The sequence below is a fragment of the Oratosquilla oratoria genome, chromosome 1 (assembly GCF_046742065.1).
Source record: "Oratosquilla oratoria isolate Oo_2021 chromosome 1, ASM4674206v1, whole genome shotgun sequence".
NCBI lineage: Eukaryota > Metazoa > Arthropoda > Malacostraca > Stomatopoda > Squillidae > Oratosquilla > Oratosquilla oratoria.
The window spans coordinates 121,543,923-121,564,066 of record NC_134777.1 but is presented as its reverse complement, the minus strand read 5'-3'; the positions used below and the strand labels follow the sequence as shown (position 1 = coordinate 121,564,066).

General features: G+C 39.1%; 1 protein-coding gene across 1 annotated transcript; it reads right to left on the bottom strand.

Annotated features, from left to right (window-relative positions):
* Window positions 1–2,747: 2,747 nt before the first annotated feature.
* On the bottom strand, window positions 2,748–13,586 carry Vps28 (vacuolar protein sorting 28). Its single transcript, XM_076185857.1, has 7 exons — window positions 13,436–13,586; window positions 12,605–12,668; window positions 8,224–8,293; window positions 7,541–7,666; window positions 6,982–7,083; window positions 5,936–6,049; window positions 2,748–4,199 (listed from the first exon to the last, which is right to left on the bottom strand). Exons 1-7 carry the CDS (start codon window positions 13,467–13,469, stop codon window positions 4,047–4,049), a joined length of 663 nt encoding a protein of 220 aa, XP_076041972.1. The 5' UTR covers window positions 13,470–13,586; the 3' UTR covers window positions 2,748–4,046.
* Window positions 13,587–20,144: the final 6,558 nt, after the last annotated feature.

The following is a 20,144-nucleotide window of genomic DNA, read 5'->3' as shown; positions in this document are numbered from 1 at the left end:
CTCAAGGCCACAGCGAGTTTGATTTGATCTGGGTGGTAGCTGAAATAGTGTAGGTAGCTATTGGTGTGTTGGTTTTTCTATAAACTGTGGTGAAACTTCGTCCTTGTCCATGTATTTACCAATTGCAGCACCCAATCTATGAAAATGTTGAACAACCATGGTGACATTACATAACCTTGGCACAGCCCCACCTTCACTCCAATCCACTGTCACCATTTCCAGTCCTAAAGGTATTATAACACTGGATTATTTTTTGACTGTTGGAGCAGATTTGCAGCCCTTTTTTGGGAAAGAATCTATGCTGTAGGAAAATAATTTTCCATCATTATATCAAACGATATTCTGTGTATTTTTGTTTAGGAAACAAAGTAGTTTGCCATAATGATTTTATGGTGGAAAAAGTTCTAGAGGTGGGCAGTACTGCTGATTAACCACTTCATTACAACTCAAGTTCTCACATACAGCATGGCTGCCAAACGTGTGATTCATCACACCACTCGCATTATAAAATATAAAGTGGCTGCTGTATTACTCATTCTCTTTTACTTTGAGTAATAATAAACACAGAAAACATGATCAAACCAGTTCACAGAATCCAGAGGTAACTTATGTACAACTGCAAAAAAAAAAAATTGATATATGAGGTCTGTCTGGAAAGTATCCAGCCATTTACAATTTCAAGAAATGGTTCTAACCTAGGACAATGGTGCCCTGCTCTCCTTCAAAGTAGTCAACTTCGGATCTCACACACTTCTCCCAGCGTCCCTTCCATGTTTCAAAACATTTTGCAAAGTCCTCTTTTGGGATCTTCATCAGCTGGCTCATCACATTCTTCTTAATTTTCTATAAACTGAAATCTTCCTTTTAATGGGTCATAGCCATAGACCCACAACTCATCTCCAGTTATTACTTGTTTCAGGAAATTTGAGTAATTTGTAGCAGCTTGAAGCATGTCCTGTGAAGTTTTAGCACGAAATTCTTTCTGCTCATGTGTCAGGAGATGCAGGACAAATTTTGCCACCATGCGTGTCATGCCAAGATCTTCCATCAAAATCTCCGAAACACTTGTCTGTGGGATACCAAGATCATCTAATTCTTGGACTGTCAATTGCCGATTTTCATTGATTGCAGTCTTCACGCATTCAACATTTTTGGGTGTTCTGCTTGTTTTATGTGGATCACTTTTGACAGAGTCTCGGCCTTCTTTAAAGTGTTTGTATCACATCTTTATCTGTGCTTCACTCATTGAATCATCCTGGAATGTCTTCTTAATCATTTGAATAGTTTCTGCTGATGATTATTCAAGTTTGCAACAAAGCTTGACACAGCTTTGCTGATCTTCTTGCTCAGTCATTGCCAATGCGACGGTCAAACAGTACACACCTTCACTCAACTGTGTCTGGTCAGTAACCGAGTCGTCACATGGAACTATGGACACTCACCTATGCACAGTAGTCTTCTGTCAGTGTCCACAAACTTTTGTTAGGATTGCACTATCAGTTCTATAAATAATATTTGTAATGGCTGGATACTTTCCAGACAGACCTTGTATAATCAAGATGCCGACGCCGGCATTTTCGTGTACCTACTCGTGCCTCATGACACTACCAGTTCTAAAAATATTTATAATGGCTGGATATTTTCCAGACCTTGTATAATCAAGATGCCGATGCTGGCATCTTCGTGTACCTACTTGTGTCTCATGACACCTATGTGGACATCATGATACTGAAGTGGTTAATCACTGGTTGGAGGAAAAATAGCCCAGTGTGATAACCCCTTAATACAAGCTCTAGTATTCACCTAAAAACATTTGATTGCCCTTAATTTCAACTTATCCCATATATCTGCAACACCTTCCTGTTGACCCTGTCATAAGCAGTCTCCAGAGCCATGATCCATAACAGCCTAAAAGATGTCCTTACCTTTTGCCAAAAACTTCTTGCTTATCTGCCTTACTGTAGACATTGGCAACTAATCCACATGGCCTTAGCACATGAAATTCAAAGTCCAATATGAAAGCTGTTAATGAACCAAAACTATACTCAATATCCTTGGCAGTATGCAGTAATAGAAAGTTTCCGAGGCAATCGCTGAAGGCTGGTCCAGAGTTGAACAAATTAATTAACATTACCAAAGGATGGAGGTGTGTGTGTGTTTGTGCTAGGGAGTATGTGCAATTAATATTTTGATGCAGCCCAAAGGGATTTCTCCTTGTCTTCTCTTTTTCTGCATGATGGGATGGAGGGGGAGGGGGGTGCTAGTTAAATAAAGAGGCCTTGCTGTGGATGCCCTGTGTCTTGCTGCATTGCTTCTGACCCAGGACAATGGGTAAAATGCAGGGATGACCTGTTATCCAGGAGGAGCCAAGAGAAGAGGGAGGGAGGGGTGGTGAATAGAAGTGGAGTATGTGGAGATGAAATGGGTGCGAGTGGATTTATCCCTTTTGACTTTGGCTACCTCCCTTATAAGGGGGAAAAAGCCCTTGGTATATGTATATACCATAGGATATCATTCAATCAATCAGCTACTATTTAGTCTACTGCCAAACATGGACCTCTCCCAAACCTTCCCACAAGTTGTATGACAGCCAACCTCTCCCGCATCATTTCTGCAAATTTCTGTCCTCTCTATATATAACTGGTCTCCCTTTTCTACACTTTCTACTTCACAGCATCCAATCAATAACACAATTGGACCATCTCCCATTCAAAGGATAAGAATTTTTTTTAATCAGAACTTTGAACAGCATTTTTAATGCTTTATTTCAATGAAACTTCTCCCATAAAACTTTTGTAATAGAAGTAATACTAATTTTAATATTCCTTTTAAAAGAATTACAACACTTGCCTTTACACTTACATTTATGTTGTGGAAAATGAAAGAAATTAAAAAGGAATATTCCTACAAATTTTACATATTTACAGAAAAAAGAAAAACTACCCTTCTGCACTTAGGAACACCTGGACACAGCAGCTCCCAGGCCATAGGAAATCATGAAACACTCTGCTGTATTCCTCTAACAGTTATATTTCACACAGGAGTAACAGCAAAAGAACTAATATGATCCTCACTGCATCCAAAAATGACAAACACTTGTCAATTTGGGACCTTACTTGGCTACCACCCTTGTCAGGGGGAAAAAAGCCCTTGGTATATAGACAGACCATATTCTCAAAAGATTTGTGACTACAGATACATATACAAAACTTTATGTTTTTTTTTTTTTTTCAAAGTTGATCTATCTACTTTCTGTGATTTTATATCTCACCCACAGGTCTCTAGATATATCTCTTTCACATGCTTGCCACTTAATAAATCACATCTATTTCATTAACTAATTTTCATATCTTTATTTATCTACTTTCATAACCTTTGTCTTTTCTCGGCAATTTTTTTTCTTTTGTATCTAAAACAAAAAAAATCTACCTCATTCCATCTGTGTTTCAAATACAAAATAAATTTTCCATTGCCAATAAATTTTCAACAAATTCTCAAAGTTGAGAAGGCAGTACAGGATTCCAAGGCATTCTACAATGACATTCTAATGTTAAATTTGCATCTTAAATTCTCATACACACAAGTTTCCAGCACTGACAATAAACATTCTCTTGTAACACATCCTATCACTACAAGGAATCTAAAGCAAAAAGTAAACAGTGATGGCAATGACCTTTAGCGTAACTCCACTTCCATTTTCTTTAACCTCCATTATTTCTTTTTCCACTTTGCCAAAATTCTCTGATAAAAGGTTCCCTCCCACACTTACATTTCTCTACAAAATCCCAACCCTCCTGAACTATACGAAAAGAAGAATGACCACAAGAACACTATGAATAACCCAACCCTAATCCATCCCTTCCCAAAAAGAAACTACTTATCAAACCTTATCTCTGTTTCAGGTCACCTTGTCCATCTTGTGTCAGACATTCAATTTGACTACAATGTATTGCCAAGCAAGTGGACATGTCTCAACTGCAGTGATTGCTAGTTTGCAGTGTGACAGTTCCTTGGCTCAATTTAATAAACTAATAAAATCATCATGTTTAAGTGTGCTGCAGCAGTCTATTGAATGCATTATATGAAGATTCCAAGTCAAAGATGAGTTGTCGTATTTGCGTTTCTGAAAGTTGCTCATCTGCTGTCATTCCATCCAAGGTTGTTAGCCACTCGGATACTTTGGCCCGACCTTCAAAGTCCTGAAAAGGAATAATTTGTTAAATATTTTTTTAACAAGTGCAACAATCAAACTGCATCGAGACCACTGGCAACTTTAAAGTTGGCAAAGCTGACAAAAAATGATCTAAACATTATTGCTCTCATCCTACTCTGCAACCAGTCCATCAATGCTCACTTTTCTTGAATAACCTTCACTTCATCATCCCACCATTGACCACCTTTCTTTCTATTCCCTCCCATCCTTTTTGTTTCACACATTTATCTCTGCACACCTTGTTCCTCTCTCCTCAAAACACCCCCATTCCTCCTCCACTCCATCCTTCACCATCTCCCACACTTCTATCAGCTTCTTCTTGTACTTCTGCTCCTTTTCCTTATCATTTAAACATTTTACTCTAAGCAACTCCTTACTTTCTGCCCTGTTCCTCTTTCTCCATTTATCCGCCACTCTCAACTTACCTTCCACAAAAAAATAAAAAATAAATAAATAAATACATAAATAAATAAATACTAATACAGGTAGTTCTCGTTTTGTGCGTGTTCTGTTTGTGCGAATTCGCTAAGATGCGACATTAAAAATATTATAATTAATTAAAATTGTGCGATCTGTTCGCTAAGATGCGATTTGCCCCAACCGCATTTCAAACAGTGCGCCAGATACGTAGTTCCGCTGCCTGCCGACAGGCGGCCGCTCCCGCTCCCAGTTCAATGTTTACAGCCCTCTCGTGTGTTTGCAGTCACAGCCAGTCCAGCCAGTTTACTCATTCGTCAAAATGGCCCCAAAACAAAGTGGACACACTTTTCTGCTACACTCAAATGCAGACTGAATTTCAAAAGAAAAACCGCCAGACCACCATGCTTGAGTTTTTCAATAAACCGCCTGTGCAACCAGTGACAGAAGAGGAAGAGGAAGTGGATGACCCTGAAGCTATAGGAGAGGAAGTGGAAGTGGAAGTGGATGTGCCAGAGGAGGTGGACAGCACAGACGAAGATGGCGAGTGACTGTGAGGGACTGTGAGAAGTGAGGGAGCATCGTGTTGAGTGTTAATGGGTGCTTTATTTACACTTTATTTACACATTAGTGTTACTTATAGGTTTAGAACGATACATTTTTAGAACATGTTCACTTTATTAGTCAAATAAATGTGTTTTTCGTTCAAAAATGGAAGTTTTTTGGGCCAAAACCCGCATCCCCCCTATTATCCATTGTTTCTTATGGGGAAAATATGTTGTTGTTTTTTTTTGTGCGATTTCAGTTTGTGCGAAGCCTGTAGGAACCCATATCTCGCACAAAACGAGAACTACCTGTACTATTATATATATATCAGATATTTCCCCACTCTCTCTCCTAAGAACATGGACATCCAAAACTCTTCCTACTCTTCTCCTGGACACCACTACATATTCCATTAAAACCTTATCAACCATCCTTCCATCCACCATCCTCTCCCATGTGTACTTATGTATAACTTTTTTCCTAAATACTGTGTAAGCTATCATCAAATCACTTTCTAAAGACATCTCCACCATTAACTCTCCACTATGATTTTTACTTGGCACTCCACACTTCTCAATCACTCCGTCTCCTGGTCTGTCCCCTACTCTAGCAGAGGATGAATGTGGTAACAAAGAGAATGAAAGTAGTGCCATGTATTATCCTCTACTCTAGATGTACACATACTAATATTTGAGAAAAAATAAATAAAAATAAAAATAAATAAATATTCTCTACCTTGATATAACTTCTTTATATTACCTGGGGTATGATTGAAAGCCGAGTCATATTGTCTTGTAGCTCTCTCAAGTCTGGCTGCAGTTCGTCATTAGCACTGATGCCCAGGCGCAGCTTGTCCATGAGGGTAATGAACAACTGAAATACAAATCCATGACTTTCAGTTCAACTTGTCATGTCACATTGTGAATATGTAAAATAATATATACAATCATGGGCAAAATTTCTTAAGTACATACATATACCAAGGTCTTTTTCCCCCATACAAGGGAGGTAGCCAAAGTCAAAAGGCAAAAGTCCACTCCCACCCATTTCATCCCCACATACTCTACTTCCATTCACCACCCCTCCCTCCCTCTTTTCTTGGTTCCTCCTGGATGATGGGTAATCCCTGCATCTCTCCCACTGCCGTGGGTCAGAATCAATGCAGCAAGATACAGCAAGGCAGCTTCATTTAATCAGTGATCCCCACCTCTGTCTCCTCATGCAGAAAAAGAGAAGACAGGGAGAAATCCCTTCGGGCTGTTAAAACATAACCACTCCCAAACCCTCCCCCCCTCCCATTCCCCACCCACTCCCTTCCATGCATCACAGCATCATCCATACACAACCGTTCTCTACTCACCCCTGTCTTCTGTTTTCCCCCTTCCTTTCTCAATAGACATCCTCCTCATACCCAACTGATAAAAATAATAATTGTTGCTATGAGTGTCACTAACTGGAATCTTACACCAGCAACAGTTATCGAAAGAGTTGGATTGATGTCTGTGTTGTATTACTTGGTTCATTTCTTCATTAATGGAAGGAAAGTGGAAGAGCTCTCTATGTGAAAATGTGGAGGAAAAGTAGTTAAAACTGATTGAAGGATCTTGGGTCAAGTCTCAAAACTAGTGCCACTCTTCAGTGCTACCAATGACCCTGGGAGTTATGTTAAAATTAAATGTTAGATATTTTCTGAAAAGAGCTCACACACACACCTTCCATTAGTTAAGGATTGCAGGCCTATTATTGTCCTACCTGACAGGGATTAACCATGGGTATCTACTACAAAACATTCCTGATGTACATACCGATACAATGTCAGCAATACACTTGCTGGTATTGCCTTTGTCATCCTTAATGGTGATGGGTCGACCTTCTCGAATGCGATCAAGTGCTGCTGGGCAGTCCAACTATGAACAGATCGAAAAAAACAAGATAAGTGTAGTATTCCACAATGATAAACAAATTAAAAACAAATCAAATATTTCATAAAAATACAAAACATATTCAACGTTTGCTCTGGATCTACTGTCAACCTACTGAGAGCAAACAGTTGAGAACTTTCTTCCATAAAGCTCTTTTCCTTTCTTTCTGCTCACTGCCAGGCTATTTCATTCATGTCTATAAAAATCCCTAGGCAGTGAAGGGGTGACTATTGCCTCTTCCCCAGGTGACTCTTTACTGCCAGGCTACTTGGTCTCCAACAAACCCTGCTCTCTTCACTCTCCAATCCCAATCTTTTGATCTTCTAGCTAGATTGAAATCTCTCCGTACAATGACTCTCCTCCATGACACTACGAAACAGCAATGTAAGAAAGATATATTGGATTAAAAGAAACTGACATAACAGCCTCTAAGTTTACCCACCTTGTACTTTTTCACAAAGGCCTCCACATTGGGAAACTCATCACTGGCCACAAGTTTGAAGGCAGCCTTGTACTGAACTAGGAGCTTGCTACACCAAGCTGTGTATTCCTTTGGAGAGATAACGTCCTGAAATGCAATTGATATTTCATGATGCTCAAAGTAGTTAGAATCATTTTTATGACCAACTAAAAATTCTCCCTTAAGCTTTATTACCATCTCTTCCAACTTCTCTTAACATTCTATATTTCTCATATTAATATATAATAAGATCAGTAAAATAGACACTGTTCTCAATTTTCCTTGTGTCCTACTAAATATAATTGTCACTTATTATTATTTTATCTATTTTTCATTTTCACCTTTGCTTTAGGTCAATTCTACAATTTGGTACACACCTAGATAGTGCAAATATTGCCACATGTGTGACACATGAAACAAAATCTTCATTTCATGTTCCAAAAATTATGCATTACATTGTTTTCAAACACAAAATTTACATGTAATTAATCAAATACATACACAAAGCTTTAAACTAACAGACATATCAAACTGTATGAATGGAATGGGAAAGGAAGGAGAGGAAAACTAACAAAATCAAAATAGTGCATTTGGAAGAAGGGTGGTCTTAATTTTGAAGATTATATAATTTTAATTAATTCTAAAAACAGAGGTGCTTCTATCACCTTGATGTACATTTTTTCCAGGCTCTGCAGAGTATTGATAACAGCATACAATTCTGCCATGTTGTCATACCTGAAAAAAATTACATATTATAACGATGGAATTCAAGTATGGTTGTGGGTAATAATTACAGCATAATTATACACACATACATACTGTTGCCTTTTACAACATACAATGGTATACATTGGCTTTATTCTTGTCCCTTACCAGAGGATTCTTAGGTAAAATGAAAAGGGAGTTGTAGTGATGGTAAATGAGAGTGGTGGGTATCAGAAGTTAGTGTGTTCAGCATTACTTTTGGACAGGAGATTCATGATCCATACAGGATGAAAGGATTAAAACTATCTCAATCAACCCCTATACTACCACAATACTTTTTGCAGATCTTGTTCTGGATGATAACAAATAGTTTTATTCAGTAAGAGACAAAATATTGTGTAGAGGGTGTACATACTTGTACATACATATAACAAGGGCTTTCCCCCCTTACAATGGAGGTAGCCAAAGTCCATAAATCCACTCCCGCCCATTTCATTCCCACATACTCCACTCCTATTCACATCCCTTCCCTCCCTCTTTTCTTGGCTCCTTCTGGATGACCGGTCATCCCTGCATCTCGCCCACTACCCTGGGTCAGAAGCAATGCAGCAAGACACAGCACATTCACACCAAGGCCACTTCGTTTAATCGGCAACCCCCCTTCTCCGTCCCCTCATGAAGAAAAAGAGAAGACAGGGAGAAATCCCTTTGGGCTGTGCCAAAATATCATTCACACATACTCCCCCCCTCCCCCCCATCAGTATCCTCTGGTTGAAGGATATCACCGAATTAAACAAAATGAAGTCCTTTTGAGTCTCAGTTAGCCAAACAGGATACAGAAGTAAGAGCAAGTGGTTCAAGGTGCACTCTCTCTGCGACTGACAGTGCTACTTCCAGCCTCAGGCATGTCATCCCTGCATCTCGCCCACAGCACATCTATAGCAAAGCTGCTTCATTTAATTGGTGACCTCCCCTCCTTCCCCTCATGCATAGGTTAAAATACACAAGCATACCCATCAGCCCTATGTCCTTACTCTTTTGTTATTTATCAGGTTCTCTGGCTCCAAAATTCTATCTTGGTGATAATTACTTCCAGACATTTTTGTACCTTTTTTCTGAACAATCTTGGGTATGGGATCATCTATTCATCCAGGTTGCTATACAGTTGTTTTATTCAACTGAAGAACAACTCTTCACTAAACCATGACTTATTTCCACTTCAACTTTGGATACATCACTCCTTACTTTGGCTCTCTCCCATTTCCACTACAAAACATTCTTTAGTAATACATTCATACGAGTACACACACCAAAAAGCCTTCTCCTACTTAAATGGGGTTGGTCAGGGCAAACCCATCCTAAACCCATCCCACATCCATCCAAAAAATTCATTTGTTGTCCCTCTTATCTTAGTACCTCATGCATGAAGGGTCACCCCTGTCCTCCATATTTCTTGGGTCCAAGCCAATGTTACACGACACAGCACTTCCATAGCAGGGACTGATAACTGGAGCTTCAACGCATGTCCCACTCCCCATCATCTGCTACAGAAGTTTATGGAACAGACAAGAACATTCATTTGTACCATGTCACTTCCTCATACATTTACATTCACTAGCGATTCATTCCTATCTTTAGCACTCTCTCTCTTCCTTGCTCAATAGATATTCCTCTTGCATCCTATGCTCCCTTCATCTCATCCATCCACTTCATTCTTGGTCTTCTCCTCAAGTTCACTTTGTCTATTTTTGCCTTCCACTAGTCTTTCTTCACTCATTCTTTCCATAAGTCCAAACCATCTTTGGGTTCTCATTGAACTAAGGTAATTAAAATTTGTAGCATCTTAACCCCCAACAAGTAGCAAGAACACACACAAATAACTGCTGTTATCTATAATTTATCAACATATGGGTGTCATGCAGTGTCAAAAAAACGGAGGTAGAGTGATGGTGAACTGGCTGGTGAGGTTGTTTAATGTTTGTCTAAAAGAGGGTGGAGTGCTGGTGGACTGGAGGAGTGCCTGTGTAGTTCTGCTTTACAAGGGAAAAGGGGGCAAGTGTGAGTGTTGTAGTTTCAGAGGGATCAGTTTGGTGAGTGTAGTTGGGAAGGGTTATGGGAGGGTTTTGATTAAGAGGATTAGGAGAGGAACAGAGGGAGTAACTGGTGAGGAACAGTATGGGTTTAGGAAAGGTCAGGGTTGTGTGGATCAAATTTTTGTGGTAAGACATATATGTGAGAAAGCTGTGGGAAAAGGGAAGGATGTTTTTTGGGCCTTAAAGGATTTGGAAAAGGCTTATGACAGGGTAGACAGGAAGGCACTGTGGGAGGTTTTGCACATATATGGGATAGGAGGAAAGCTGTTAAGAGCAGTCAAGAGTTTTTATGAGAGCAGTGGAGAATGGTTGTGTATGAATGATGCTGTGATGCATAAAAGGGAGTGGGTGGGTCCATTTTTGCATGAGGGGATAGAGAGGGGGAGTCGCCGACTTAATGAAGCAGCCTTACTGTGGATGTGCTGTGTCTTGTGACACTGCTTCCGACCCAGGGTAGTGGGCGAGATGCAGAGATGACCCACCATCCAGGAGGAGCCAAGATAAGAGGGAGAGAGGGGGGTGGATAGGAGTGTAATATGTGGGGATGGAATGTGTGGAAGTGGATTTTATGCCTTTGTTTTTTTTGCTACCTCCCTTGTAAGGGGGAAAAGCCTTTGGTATATGTATGTATGTAGTAGAGCCTGTGTTAGAATTAGAAATGGTGAGAGCAAGTTGTTTGATCAAGGTAAAGGTGGGACTTCACCAGGGATGTGTCACATTGCCATGGCTGTTCAGTATATACATGGATGGGGTGGTGCAGTAGGTAAATGCAGGGTAGTGGGAAGGGGATTGGAGATGGTTAAAGAAAATGGAGAAAAATGGGAGATGAGCCAGTTGTTGTTTGCTTACAACATTGCACTTGTAGCAGGATCTGAGGAGGGATTAAGGAAGTTAGTGATGGAGTTTGGGATGGTGTGCAAAAGGAGGAAGTTGAAGATAAATGTGGGTAAAACTAATATGATGAGATGCACAAGGGGAGAGGATGGCAGCAAATTGGAAGTGAGTATTAAGGGAGAGAGGCTGAAGTGAGTGGGTAGCTTTAGATACTTGGGGGCACATGTGACGGGAAAGGGAGGAGTGGAGGTGGAGGTAGAATGCAGATTGAGAGAAGCAAGTAAATGCCTTGGGGGATTAAAGTGTAATGAGAAATTGACATTTGGGAATGGATGCTAAGAGAAGATTGTATGAAGGGGTGATTTTGCCAGCAGCACTGTATGGGGCAGAAACATGACATGAAACATAAGAGACGAAGAGTTTAAATGTGTTTGAAAAGTATGGTAGGGGTTACTAGGCTGGATAGATTGAGAAACGAGATGAGGAGGAGAGTGGGGGTGGAAAAGGAGTTGGGAGGCAGGGTTGATGAAAGAGTATTGGGATGGTTTGGTCACATGGAAAGAACGAATGAAGAAAAATTAGTAAAAGAAGTGTAGAAGGCAGAAGTGGATGGAATGAACATAAGGGGATGACCAAGAATGAGATGGATGGGGTCAAAGGAGAGTTGAGAAAAAAGGGGATGTCTGTTGAGAAAATAAGAGAGAAGATAGAAGATAGGGGTGTGTGGAGAATGGGTGTGTATGGATGATGCTGTGATGCATGGGAGTGGGTGGGGTTTGGGGGTTTGAGAGTAGTTATGAGTGAGTAATATTTTGATGCAGCCTGAAGGGATTTCTCCCCATCTCTTTTTCTCCATTGGGGGGTTGGACAAGGGGTTGCTAATTAAATGATGTGGCCTAGCTCTGGATGTGCTGTGTCTTGTTACATTGCTTCTGACCCAGGGCAGTGGGCGAGATGCAGGGATGACCCGTCATTCAGGAGGATCCAAGAAAAGAGGGAGGGGTGGTGAGTGAATGGGAGTGGAGTGTGTGGGGATGAAATGGGTGGGAGTAGATTTATGCCTTTTGACTTCGGCTACCTCCCTTGCAAGGAGAAAAAAGCCCTTGGTATATGTATCTATAGTTTAATCAATACAAGTTTTAAAGACTTAAAAAAATACAGGTTTCCCTTTGCTGAATAAAAACAAGTTATATCATCCAGATTGTATTCCCAAACATCATACGAGGCAACTAAATATACAAAACATTGGGATAAGAGATTCCCTTTCTATATTTTCCTGTGAATAATCTAGGCATGCTTTGGCTCAGTAACTAACATGGAGAAAAAAACCCATTGATATATACAGATATAAAAGCTAGTAAACATCAAGACAAATTCTAATGTTTATAAGCCATAAAGTATAATTTCAACTTACTTTTCTCTCTCCCGAGCATTTGTGTACAACTTCACCTCCTCGTAAAGTTCTGGTCTATTATGGTCTGCAAAATAAAAATATCAACAACAAAACATTAATAAAATAGCATGTTTCAGATACTAAGTGTCCCTAAGATTACTATAATCCTGGCTCATTCATTCCTGACATTCTAGCCAGCAAAATTTCTCTCTCTCTTTTTTTTCTGTGATCTTCAAGCACCTTTACTCCACATTGCATACCAAATATTTTGAGCTTTTTCATCAACAGTGTGCAACAGAATTATTTGTTTGTAGTTTTTCAATGAATATTACTTTAGAAAAATTTACCTCAGAAGTGCAAAGAGGATGAAGTAAAACCATATTAAGTCTAGTAGTAGGGAAAGGAGTGACCAAAGGTCACACAAAAAATTACTTAAAAGTGGATGAGCATTTCATTAAGTGTGGAAAGCAGTCTCCACTCTATGTTGTTTAAATCTGAGCTGTTGAGGTATTACTAAGTCTTTTTATTGCAATGTTGAATGTTACATGTACATGAAACTCAAGTAAATTCCAATAAAAATTATAAATGGAAGATGGTGGGGGTGACCTCCCATTCTCCTTATTTTCTTTTCGATACGAAAGATTGTAGCCAGGGATCCCAATGACTAAAATCCATGCGGTACCTACTGCTATTTCCAACACACCTAATTATTGCATGACAATGGCAATTCCTTCCCCAAACACTACGTCATGAACGTCATACATGATAATTTTAGTTCACATCAATCGACGATGGCACCAAACACACTTTAATGAACGACACTATATTATATGCCAGTGGTGTTGGAATTACCTTGCATATTATTTGTAGTAATCCCAGCAAACATTATGCAGTTGTTCTGGGCCTACTTCGACTTGGTTTCCACTATTTGTCAAAGATAAGGTATGATTCACTATAAACCAAAACAAACAATTCTGCCATCTAGGCGGAAGTCCTCCCTACTACATGGCGGGTAGGTTAAATCATTTTAGTGTTTCTTTTCCGCCTTTCCACACAAATCTAGGTATCCTCTTGAGTGAGTTGTATTTTTTCACTGCCCTAATTTCAGTTATGATACGCTATTTACAAATTCAAGTTAGTGATTAATAGCAAACTCGTACAAATGTATGAAAACTTTTAATTGTCTGCACTAGTGGCATAATCGAAATCGTGCTGGTCTCGCAAAAGCTTAGTTCTGGGTACGAACCCCGCATTTCTTCCTGATTCCCAGCTGTGGCTGTGACCTGTCCCAACAGTCTAAACCATTAGGGCAAAGATGACGCCATGGAAGCAGCTACGCGCCTCCTGGTTTACGCTTCTCACCACCACTCGGCCTTTATCATAATTCAAAGGAATACAAGAGATATAAACCGCAACAAACCTAATGGTCCTTACGGGGGTGCTTACGATTTGAGTAGGTGGAAATAAGCCTCTTGTTTTATTTTCTATCCCTAATGTATTACTATTTATTTGATTTGATGGTGTTTGGTAGATAGCCTTACTCCACCAGGCGAACAAGTAGTGTCCGCCTCCAAGCTTCTGCAGCCTTCACAAGGGAATTGTGTCCATTTGGGCAACCTGGGACATCTAATTTAACCAGGAATATATCCGGTTAATGTTTGACTGACACCAGGGGGTTCAAATTTCTCTAGCTAACCCAGTCAGAGAAATCAAGGGAAATGAGGAAACCGTATCTAAAGAAGTAATTAAATTGTATAATTTGATCATATTTTTCTAATTCGTACATAGGAGTTCTTCATAGAAATTTCATATGCTATTTTCCAGCCTTCACTAGATCAATTACAAAGGATTACTGAGGAGTATGCCGACAGGAGACCTTTTGGTCCATAACTAGGTCGGATGCGAAAAAATATAATAATGATAAACAAATAAACAGATACATAAATAAATAGACAAATAAAAATTAAGCAAGCCATGGCCACCTAGTGGCTACTGTATGAACTACCACCTCCACTCGTAAATTTAATGAGCTGTAGCTAACTAACGTGCAAGTGGAAATGTGGGAACATATATGCTTTGGCATCACTATGGTCCAAAGTAAGTGTCCAAAATAAATAAAGATGCCTCGCGAGAGTTGCTGCAGAAAGTCATCGTACAGATATTTGTGTCTGCATTGTATTTAGATGTCTTGTTTTTCATTATTATACTTTTTAATATTGATACAGTTATTTGTCTGTTCGTGAGATAATTTTCCAGATATTTGAATATATCTCACACGTACCTAAAGACATCAAATCCTTCAGCAAGATATCACGATCAACATTACCAAACGCCTCATTAAGGTATTGTTTACCACATTCCATTCCAATAAGAAATTACACTCGATTTCTGCCGTGGAGCTCGGTACAGTTGGTAGTCTTGCAGACTCCTGCTCCACACAGGCACCAGTGACACGCAAATTCCTCACCTCCTTCAGAAAATATTATATTTCTCCATTTTGTTCATAAGATAAGGCACTTTATTTTCAGTCATTAGAAAGAGCAGTCATTCTACAATTATATATATAAAAAAAATCGATAGTGTAAGAAACTAAGTATGTGGAGTAGAAGTAAAAGAAAATATATTATAGGTTTATACATATCTTTACAATTGATGTTTACAGCAATTACGATAATAAGTGTAGAATAAAACATGTGTTCTCCAACTTAACCAACTCCTGAATACTATGGTGCATTCAGATTTCACATAGAAAGCCATAAAAATTAAAATTAATTATTTTTATCAATATTTTGCGTCATGAGGGAGGGATGGATGGTAGTTGCTGATTCCTTCCTTACTCCTTTCAAATTCTTCATCATTTAATCTGTTATGAGAAAGTGTTCGTTTTCCATCATTCTTACTCGAGACTATTTTTATATAATGTGAGTTTATCATTAATCTTTGGAGACTGTAGGCAGATAATTTGAGTGTACTCAAAAATGTAATAAAAATGGAGATAGATTATAAGTAAAACGAATACTTTCTCAAATTAAGATGATGAATAATTTGGAAGGAAGAGGAGGAGGAGGAGGGAAGGTATCAGCAACTACCATCCCTCCCTCCCTCACGCCACGAGCGTAATGACGCAAAATATTTATAAAAAAAAAATCCTTATTTTTCATTTTTATGGCTCTCTATGTGAAATCTGAGTGCACCAGCGTGTTCAGGAGTTATGTAGGAGATTTTTATTTTATTTTACACTTATTATCATAATTGCTGTGAATATTGACTGTACGTAAATATGTGTATAAACCAATAATTTCTTTTCCTTGATTTCGACTCCACATAATTACTTAGTTTCTACCCTATCGGGTTTTGAATATATGTGTATATATATATATATATATATATATATATATACATATATATATATATATATAATATATATATACATACATGCACACACACACACACACACACACATACACACACGCGCGCGCGCGCACACACACGCACACACACAATTATATATATATATGATATATATATATACATATATATATATATATATGTGTGTGTGTGTGTGTGTGTGTGTGTGTGTGTGTGTTTGAGGACAGAGAGGAAACGAAAACACGAGAAGAGCCTTGAGTTTTATTACCGAAGTTTCGACACTGGTCTTTTTCTATGTATTGCCTTGAAAAAGACCAGTGTCGAAACGTCGGTAATAAAACTCAAAGGTGTTCTCGTGTTTCCGTTTCCTCTCTGTCCTCAAAATTGTCACGATGAATAATCATATATATATTTATATATATATATATTATTTGTAGATTTGAAAATGTGATATCTTATCTTATGAACAAAGTGGAGAAATATGATATTTCCTGAAGGTGAGGAATTTGCGCGTCGGTGTTGCCTGTGTGGAGAAGGAGTCTGCAGAACTACCAACTGTACCGAGCTCCACGGCAGCAATCGAGTGTAATTTCTTCTTGGAGTGGAGTATATAGTCTTACTAAATAGTTGATTACCAATTTTTAAATATTATTTCCTCTATAGGCTGATTAATTTCATAATTTTGTTTACTTTCTGGCATTTTTGTGATTGTTCGTGTATTATTGCCTCTGACAAAATTTACATCACTCTCCTGTATGTGTACATTTAACTTATGATAATTTCTGTTTGTGAAACCTAAGAGAATTCTACACTCATATTCACTATTTCAAGGTGGATATTAAGTAATCAGTTTATCAGATCTGTTATTGGAAAAGGGAAATCTAAGTACAGCTAAATCTTGATTGCTCATTGTTTTCCGCAGGTCATTAATAGTTACTTCAGTAAACTTACATATTTAAGTTCTTTAATTTTCCTTCAATATTTTCATAATTTATGACAATGACTTTCTCTGATATGCATCCGATAACTTCAGGAGAAATGTAGACTACCAAAACATCTCTTTTATTCCCTGACTTAAAGGTATATGACAGCGAACCGAGGACAGTTATGTGGACCGTTTCGGAAATATCTTGTGGTGGTGGTGGTGGTGGGGGGTAGAATTTTCCCCTCATACAAACGTCACCTGGAAAATATGTATCGTCAAAGTAAAAACGGGTCGTAACGGTGGTCTGATGTCGGATGACCGCAATAAGGAAGTGGTTTGTAAACAATAAGAGTGTTTTGATAATAAAAAATAGTCTGTATAATGATAATATACTCCAAAGAGAACAGTACAGGTAAATGGTGTATGTTTATTGTTTCATCCTCCCCTAGCATAAAAAATAATCCGTACGGACATTGCAGTTTGTTGCACTTGATAAACTTTTCCGACTTTTAAGATACTCTTACGGACCACAGTCACACAGCATTCTTTTATAAATGGAGACTGATTTTCACTCTAAAAAGAATACTGATATATATATATATATATATATATATATATATATATATATATATATGTGTATATGCATGTATATATACAGTATATATATATATGTATATATGTATGCAAAGAAATCACAAAACACACGTGATAAACTATTTTTGCAGAAACCACCAGGAAATTGAAAAAAACAGATACCGAACGTTTTCGTCTATCTAGACATTTTCAGACGAAAACGTTCGGTATCTGTTTTTTCAATTTCCTGGTGGTTTCTGCACAAAAAAAAAAAAAAAAAAAAAAAAAAAAAAAAATATATATATATATATATATATACATATATATGTATATATGTAAAGACTGACAGATATGGAGGAAGGCCCAAGAGGTCGAAACATCTGGTTCTGAATAAAGCTCCATACTCAGCCTTAACGTTTAATTTTGCCACCTCACCTCCATATATAAATTATTCACCATGGTCTTGGATCACATGTTGAACTCGTGATCGACAGCTGTTACCCCCCAGGATGAGAGCTCAGAGCTCATATATGATCGATTTATGGGTAATGCTGAACGGGATTCTAACTCGGACCGCTGTAGTAGCAGTTGCGAACGCTACCATTGCGCCGTCGTGTGTGTGTGTGTGTGTGTGTATTTGTGCATACACACACACACACACACACACACACACACACACACACACCGACTCGGTGGCATAGTTGGTAGAGCGCTGAACTGGGAAGCAGAAATGCTCCCAGCACCCAGTTCGAATCCTGCCCAGGGCCGAAATTATTTCGGTATCGCTGTGCCTCGGGTCGTTACTCTGACTCTCGTGGGCGGGGAGTTGGGTGTGTGTGTGTGTGCAAGGTCATAGCATTACCCATAGATCGGACCTACGAGCTCTGAGCTCTCTTCCAGGAGGGAAATAGCTGTCGATCACGAGTCCAACACGTGATCCAAAGACCAAGTGAATACACACACACACACACACATGTATATATGTATGTATATATATGTATGTATATACATATATATGTATACACACACACACACACACATATATATATATATATATATATATATATATATATATATATATATATAACTTTTTCTTTGTTCTGCCACCTGTCATAATCTTTTCCACGTCTTTGGTGCGATGTTGTCTACGAGGATAGAAACGCTGTTTATTGCTGACGAAATGACACATCCGTCACACCAGAAATGCCAGTGACGGAAATGCAGTGTGGCCTACAACCCCCCCCCCAAAAAAAAAAAGGTCAATGACTTCATTGTTGCATAATCTCGCTTTTGGCTGATTGTTATCACAGATAAGAAGCTTTGACCTTGGAAACCTCATGACCGTCCTATGCTGATCTAATGAATAAATAAACAAATAAAAGAATAAACAAATAAAACACACACACACACACACACATGTATATATATAAACAACAAAAATGCAAGGATGAATCTACGAACAGCACTTTCTGTATTTGGGAAACAACTGTCGGTAAGAAAATGGTATTCAAAGTCACAATTGAAACTGTAGTAGTTTTAGTTCGGAACAACGGCAGGACAAATGAAAATCAACACAAAATATCTAATCTCTTTCTTTTGGTAATTAGCCACAAGGTGCGACACTAGAGGTGTCACATGAGAAATATTGGTGAGGCTCGGACTAAGGCCACAGCTTAGTGGAGCTTATGGTTGTAGCTGGACGTGGAGCCTAACGTCAGCGAGGCGGTAGCAGATGATGACGGCGAGGCTCGATGGGACGGCTCGAAGATTGGACGAGGAGATGTTGTTGTGTGTGCTGGCCGGTACTGTTCTGCCCATCTCGGCGAAACGCCGACCTTTTAAGGGAGGCTGGCGGGAACGTGAGGAGCTTTCCAAGTTCCTGATGGGCTGACCGCTGGCTGGCAGGGACACCCTTGCGAACTACGCTTGCCAACTACAGGAACTTGAAGATTTCTTTGATCAGTGTGTGACGAGTCGTAGGATGCATCACGTCACTACAAAACAAACTCCACTCCGTCCTTTGTATCACCTAGGTAAATGTCCTCGAAAAAAATGGGGGAAAACCAGTGTGGAGGCGATAATCACCCAAATGTCGTCTCAGTTGGTCCGGGCGTATGACCTCTACGGACAACAGGGTACCAAAAACGATCCCCTTAGGAAGCATAGTAAGCATCCTCGTTTTCACTTCTTGCTCAGCTTCAAATGCCGTCCGAAGGAAATTTGAACAGGTAAATAGACTTAAAGAGCTAAAGAAAATGCATGGGGTATGACAGCCAGCCGCTATACCAAATAACAAAACAGCATCAAAACAAAGACGTTTATTTGAAGGACGACTACGAAAGGAAGGTAAAGCGTCGGTTACACGGCGCTGTTCTTATTCGCTTTGGACAAGCGTTTTAAATCGCCAACGACTGATATGGATTCGAAACGTCTGTTTGACGCAGCCATAAAATTAAAAATGTACAACTTTACCGCTCGCGTCTTGCGTTTCAGTAGCGACAAAAGAAACTAGCAACTAGCGTCAACTAGCCTTAAAGACCGGTTTACTTGTCACTGATTTTGACGCTTCTTTATTCGCTACTGAAACACTAGACTTGAACAACGTTCCCTCTAAGCTGTGCGCATGTGCGCGCGGAGTTTTACAACTAGCGCACATAAAGAAAAAAATATGCGCACACAAGGTTTTCAAATTAT